General features: G+C 42.6%; 2 protein-coding genes across 4 annotated transcripts in view; one reads left to right on the forward strand and one right to left on the reverse strand.

Annotated features, from left to right (window-relative positions):
- Window positions 1-2,331, forward strand: part of PRKCZ (protein kinase C zeta) — a 40,513-nt gene extending 38,182 nt beyond the window's left edge. For all 3 annotated transcript variants that reach the window (XM_082295720.1, XM_082295719.1, XM_082295722.1), the window contains one exon: window positions 213-2,331. In XM_082295720.1, coding sequence (XP_082151846.1) covers window positions 213-300 — 88 coding nt within the window. In that variant the 3' untranslated portion in view covers window positions 301-2,331. The remainder of the gene's footprint in view (window positions 1-212) is intronic.
- A 158-nt stretch (window positions 2,332-2,489) lies between these two features.
- FAAP20 (FA core complex associated protein 20) lies at window positions 2,490-6,627 on the reverse strand. Its single transcript, XM_082295738.1, has 4 exons — window positions 6,490-6,627; window positions 5,322-5,469; window positions 4,037-4,659; window positions 2,490-3,476 (listed from the first exon to the last, which is right to left on the reverse strand). The coding sequence occupies exons 1-4, from the start codon at window positions 6,591-6,593 to the stop codon at window positions 3,404-3,406; spliced, it is 948 nt and encodes a 315-aa protein (XP_082151864.1). The 5' UTR covers window positions 6,594-6,627; the 3' UTR covers window positions 2,490-3,403.
- Window positions 6,628-6,837: the final 210 nt, after the last annotated feature.

Here is a 6,837-nt window from a genome sequence, read left to right on the forward strand (position 1 = left end):
GCTGCTTTCCCCCAATCCAGCTGCATATTAAGAAATTAATTGATAAATTATCTGAAAATCACTAAGAGACTGTGTACTTGCCATTAGAACATAGTCGTGTTACAGTAAATTTGAAATCTTTGTATCCTACATATCTCGCATAACTTATTATATATGATACAAGACTGCCCAGTGTTCTGATAAACTAAACACTGCTCTCATTTGTTTTTCAGAGATATAATAAAGCGAATAGATCAGTCAGAATTTGAAGGATTTGAATATATTAATCCATTGTTGCTGTCAACAGAAGAAACAGTATGAAGAAATTACCTCGTTGGGGACAGTGTGAATGACATTAATTTATCCTTAACTACAGTATATGCATGCGAGGCTGGGGACTGGTCACTTTGGATGGAGACCAATGATCTAAAAACAAATTTGCTGCTGAAAATCAAAGAAGAGAATAATGATTTTGGTGGGTGTCCTCTGCCACTTAGTGATTCTTAAGTTCTGGGCACTGACACAACTGGCTTCATTAATGAAGGAATTTGCATTTTGTGCCTGTTTCATGAAGGATTGAAACGTTCATTGCATCCCTGCAAAAGGAGATCATGAGAAACTTTGAGATCCACACACTTTCTACAAACATTTGATGCAATGAGCTCCCAGTTGAAGAGTATTACAGTGTAACATCCTGAAGAATAAAATATATTATGGTGGTGTTGAAGCTTATTTTTGATGCCTTTTTTCACAAGTGGTACCTGTCTAAACATCTCAGATATATTTAAAAGGAGTTGTGTTTTATTAGCAATCAAAACATAAATTTGGGTACAAGATTTAAGTGCCTAAATGGATAAAACTGCATTGAAGGATTATTGCGTATTTGGGACGTTCTTACACCTGGTAAGTTCTGCTTGTTAATATTAAGTAACATTTCCATCTGAAACATACAGTTCACAGCTGCAGCCTGATGTTTAGTTGCATTTTTACAGAATTTGGAATGCCGAGTGACTCAGTGAGATTAATTCCAAATTAGAATTTACAGTATCAATTTCAAAATCTGTTGTCTTAAACTCCAAATTTACCAAAATGTAGAGATTGAAGAAAACTAAATTTGCACACAAAGGGTTTCTAAACATACTTAAGCAGTGCCTACACCTACAATGATATTGTGTTGTATATTAGATTTTTGAAAAGTATTTTTATCAACAATACAAATATTCAGATGTAGAGCAAAAGCATAGTAAAGCATAGCCTTAAAGTTTAAGTAGTAAATCTAGAATAACCATAAGATAAAATCCACTTTCCTGATAAAGCACACCTCCTACTTATGATAAACTGTCTGCTTACAGTTACTCAGTGTATGTTAATAACTAATCATTCTGCAGCAGAGAATGGGATCTTTCAGCGAAATGATTTGCATCAAAGTAGTACAATTTTTTTAATGGAAGAAAAATGAATACCTAAGAAATTGGAAAAAGCAAAAGACAACTATGGAATCCCTTCTGGTGGGAACTGGGGCGGTGCCAGGGGAGCCAGGGCATCCGAAAGGGGAGAGCTCAGGAGCTGGCAAAGCTGTGCTGGAGGTGCCGGAGCCGCGGCCGAGCCGCCGCGTTCGCTGCCCTGGGACAGCAGCGAGGCTCTGCTGCCTCGGGCTGGGCTGCGGCTCCGGGGCTTGTGTGGGAAGGAAGAGAGGAGAAACCCTGTGCTGTGGCATCTCACCTGGTCGGGTGTAAAACAGGATAAATTGCGACACTTTCACTTTCTTTACATTAACCTATGGTTTTCTCAGGGTACAGCATTGCATTAGGTGCTGAACATGACATCTTTGGGATTCACATCCAAGTCATGAGGTGCTAGGACCAGACTGCCAAAACATTGTTTGAAATATTCAATTAATCATTGATTAACAATCTAGGTTTTGTATCCCCTCTTTAGCCACAATTATGCAGACCTGTGGTTGTTTAGTTCTATGAATCCCATTCAGGTTTCAGTTGTGGGTTTCTCTGTTGGACTGTAGCTTTTCATATTCAGCAAAATGTGTTTTAATCAGCACTAAATAATTTAACCAGTAAAAAGTACTTGCCTCAAATGCCTGGACTTTAGATACTTTATTATCTACTAAAGGCAACATTACCTTTTAAATGTAATCTGACATTTTTTAAATTGCTCCTTTTCCCTCTTATTTTATTTACCCTGAATAACTTCCTTTTCAGTGTTTTCAACTCCCCTGGTACTAAAGCTAATCAGTAGTGATCAGAGTGACTGCAGGCAGCTCATGAATGGAACTGTGACAGGTTAAGCTGTCCTTTGACATGCCAGGGCATGGAACTTTAAACTGGAAATATTAGAAATGTGGGTTGGGGTTTTTTTTAACCTTTTTTCTAGGTTTCAGAACATTTTGGGAGGGAGGGAAGGAAGAACAGAAAGACACATTTTGCTAAACAAACATTGTAAAGACTATTTGATTTTTATTTAAGAATTTACAGGCATTTACAATGTTGCTGTGTTGCCAAATAGTTTGCTGGGTACAAGTTTGGTTGCTCATGTGCAAGTGTTTGAATAATGTTCTGTTCATGATGAAGGGGAAATTTTTTATATAAAGTACTTGTTTTATAAATAAAAGAAAATGAAGGATGTAATTAAATGTGTGGTTTGGAAAAAAAATCCTAATATATTACAAATGGATCTGGTAATGATATATAGTTGTCTTATTTGAAATAGTAAATGAAAATTCTAGCTAATTTAATGATTGTAAAACAGTAAATATGTTCTTGTAGTTTTGTATAATTAATTAGTTGGGATCTTTGCTGACCAGTTTTACTTGTGCAGAAGATGGTATACTAATCCATAACAGCTGAGATCATTTATATTCTTGCACATCTATTAAAGACTTTAATGAAAAAGTTAATAGACTGTTATTATTTATCAGTAAACTGGGCTATGCCCAACCTCTGAAACAGACAAAAAATGCTAAGTTCAAATGACTTTTTAACTCAGTTTATTTTCGTAGATTACTGGTATTTTTTTCTAAACAGGTAAACTTCTGAATTAGAGTAAGTAACAGTTGTCTTTTGCTCAGCTGCTTTCTTCTGTCCTGAGAAATTCGGAACTGTGTATCAGACAAAGCTCCAGGGATTTCCAATAGTGCCTTTTTTTCAAGAGTACCAAGCCTGATTTCCCTGGGGATCTCTAGGACATCCCAGAGCACCATTTTCAGAACTAGAACTACTTTACATGCATTTGAGAGGCTTTAAAATAAAAAAAACAAACAGGCAGGTGGCACTTGACCTTCTACTGAGTTGCTGGCTTGTGATCCTTAAGCAAGGCAGAGGTGAGGATGTGCTTCCTTGACACATTTTTCCTTTTCCTTTGAGAAAGCTTCATCCGTGGCCTTGCTCCTTTGCTCTCCACTCTTCTGGCTCTACCACATGACATCATCTGCACTTTCAGACAAGCACCTGGCAAGGTGGCCATCAATATCCAGCTGTGAGAGTCTGCAAACAGTGTTTGTGCAGTGAGAAACAGTCGAATCCTTCTACTTTACTCTCTCCCAGAAGTGTTCTGGTACCTTAGGGGAGGAGTCACTGCTGTGCCCAGCAACTCTACACAAATCTACCCAAACCTCCCACCCTTGCTGTTACTGCTGCTCCAACTGGAGCTAAGTAGCACAGACCTGAATATAGAGATCTGATTCATTTTAAGCCAAATCTCAATAGAATGACCAAAACTGTATAAATATTAATGCAGCCACTCTTTTGTCTTCCTGTTCAGCCTCCTAACAACAGGAAAAGTTGCACCCAACAGAGCTTGTAGGGTTAGGGGACCTGTTGAAATGCACATTTTATGAGCAACTCTGACAGCCTACGTATTATGAAATCGTGTTAACAGTTCTTACTAAAGAGCAGATACTCAACTTGTAAATGGGATTAAAATAGGTAATTCTGACAGCTGAAAAGGACCTCACAGTAGAAGTTTTGTCTGCTTTTGTTATTTTGTATATAGAGGATGGGGTTAATTTATGGGAAAGTTATGAAAATAACCAAAACAAACTTACCTTCCACTAAACTGCATCAGACACATTGGACAACTGTCAAGAGCTGAAGCTGCTTCACTCTGGCTTTCCATTTTCTCTTCGCAGCTCTCAGCCCCAGGAGCACTCCCGAGCCGAGGCTTCTCCCCAGGCCCCCCTCTGGTCTTCTCCACGGGAACATCCCCCTGATGTGTTTGGATTTGAGGTTCTTCCTCACCCTTTTCTTTCCCCTCTGCCCTGCTGTTCTGTGCAGTCCCTGTGCAGTGCTGCTGAGGGCTCAAAGCTTCTGTGGGGCTTTGTGCCAGTGCCGAGGGCTGTGCAGAGCTGCTGTGTCCAGGGAGTTCACATGACTTAAGACTCGCATCCAGCTTTGAAACACCTTTTGTGTCTTCCCCAGATGCGGTTTTGGCTTGATCTGTACTGATTCCCCAGCAGGTTTTCTCAGCTGTAGATGATAAACTTTTCAGTTTATCTGCTTGGCCCTGTCCTTTATGTAACTCATTGCTCTGGCTCTGTGTTGGCTGCTGGGAGCTCAGAGCCTTGGGCTTCAGACGTTTTTCTTTGTGAAAAGATGGGAATGATACCCACTGAAAGTCTTTCGTTCCGACTGTAAAGACTTCCTGGTGTTCTGGACTCTTTTCCTCAGCCTTGTAAAACACACACACAGAGAATGTCTTAAGCAAATGTGGCTCAATCAATACTTAAACCCCAGGCTTTGGGAACACATTGCAAATACTGAGAAAGCTGAGCTACAGTGAAGAAAAGAACATTTTATTTATGTCCCTTTTCCAGCACCCATAAAGCAATCAGGAGCTTCCTGGAGCTGATGGAATATGGGTCTTCCCTGAACGTTTCTAAATGGATACAATGGGTACTCATGTTCCAGAGAGACTAAGGATGAAAACAACAACCTGCTGCTGTTCAGGGGAGGAAAAAAGTACTTTATAAGGACTGATTTTTACGTTGTGATCTTGCCTAATGCCACTGGAACGATGTCAGGGTGCGTTCTGTGTAACTAACCCCTCCATTACAGTTTGCCTTTTCCAGTTTCACTCCTTAGGGCGATGCTGCTGTTTATGGCAGTCAGCATCCTTACACAGGCTCCCTCTTCCCAGCAAAATGTTGGAAAGAATTTGCTGTACTGCAAAAAAAGCCTCTTGTAGCTGTCCTTATATTCCCTGCCACACCACTGTACATAAAGAGCTGAAACCCACATCTCTAAAAGCTATTTCAGGTTGTTTCCCATTAACCAGGCTGTCGCTATTGGAAGCAGGACATGAAGTGCAAAAACAAGGATACAGCACGCTACCTTTTCCAAGAACTCCGGAAAGCTGGGCACTGTGTCCCAGTTTGTGCAGTGTGAATTTTGACTGATGTCTTTCAGTAACAAAATCCAGGTTTTTTCACACTCATTTAATTCTTCCTTTTCAAACCAGGAACACCTGTCAGTCGATGCCCTGTAAAGACAGTCCAACAGTTTGAAGGGGGGAGAGAGGAAAGAAAATACTCTTACACTGATACTAGTTTGCCTCTTTTTTCTGGAACACAAAGACATTATTTAGCATACAAACATTTTTTTACAGCTTGCTATGACATGTACTTTGTACAGCTAGCAAAAAATTAATGTCTAAATGCTTTCTTTTCTGCTTCTAACAAATGAGCCGTAGGTATCTATCACTATTTTTGCTTCCAAGTGAAACAGTTAGGTGTAGCCACTGTTTTATATTCTCAAATACCAAACTTAACACCTGCTGAGCACAGAAATCATGGAAGTGTTTGCACTGAGGGTGGCAATTGCATCAGTTCCCATGTATGTCTGGGCATTTCCACACTGCCATTTGAAATTACTGACTATCTTCCCAAACAACTTGATTTAACTGATCCTAGGAACTATAAGCACTAAAAGGTAATGCTGTATGAAGACAATTCCAAGGGGAAGATGGAATGTTAATGTCATAATGGTATTTCCAGCATTTTTCTTGACGCGTTTTCTCGGGTCGCTGTCCAGGAATAAAGCTGCGCGGTGAAGAAATTAGAAACAACACGCCCTCAAAGAGCAGACTGATGAACCTCTCATAGGCCGTGCTGGAAGGAACAGGGCCGAGCCCCCCGGGCTCGGACACGAACCGAGCCACGCATTGCCTTCAGTCCTCCCCAACTCCAGGGCTGGAAAAAACAGGAATTATTTCTGCGTTCCTGTGAGCCGTGTTCTGGAAGAAAAAATACTGAGCTTTCATACATTAGCATTTTTCAGGCCCTGTCCTCGCCAGTGCTGTTCTGTGCCGAGGAACGCGCAGGGCCCGGTGTGCTTTATCCTGCAGTTTTGTCTCTATTTTTTTTTTTAAAGGCGCTACGGGCGGTGTTTTATGAAATAACCTTTCACAGCCATAGACATGGATCTGACCGCGAAACGCTGCGGGTCGCTGGGGCCGATCCGGTCCCCCAGGACCGATCCGATCCCCCCGGTGCCGACTCACTGGGGCCGCGGCGGGGGCTCGGGGCCGGGGCTGCGCTCCCGGCCGCGGGCGGACGGCGCCGTCCGGGGCTTCAGGCGCAGCTTGGCTGCTCCTTCCTCACACATGGCCGAGCCTCCCCGCGCCTCGTCAAGGGACGGCGCTGCCGGCCACGGGAGGGCGGGGAGAGAGGGCGACCGGGGCTTCCTCCTCCTCCTCTTCCTCTTCCTCCTGCCCCGGGAGCGTTGCCGGGGCTGTGACTTGCCGCTCGGGGCTGTGACTTGCCGCCCTTAGAGCCGCCCTCACGGCGCGGGTCGGTGGGGGCGGGTGAGCAGCTCTGAGGGCGCCCTGAGAGGAGCCCTCCGTTCCCCA

The sequence above is a fragment of the Coloeus monedula genome (assembly GCF_965178545.1).
Source record: "Coloeus monedula genome assembly, chromosome: 22".
In the NCBI taxonomy this organism is placed as follows: domain Eukaryota; kingdom Metazoa; phylum Chordata; class Aves; order Passeriformes; family Corvidae; genus Coloeus; species Coloeus monedula.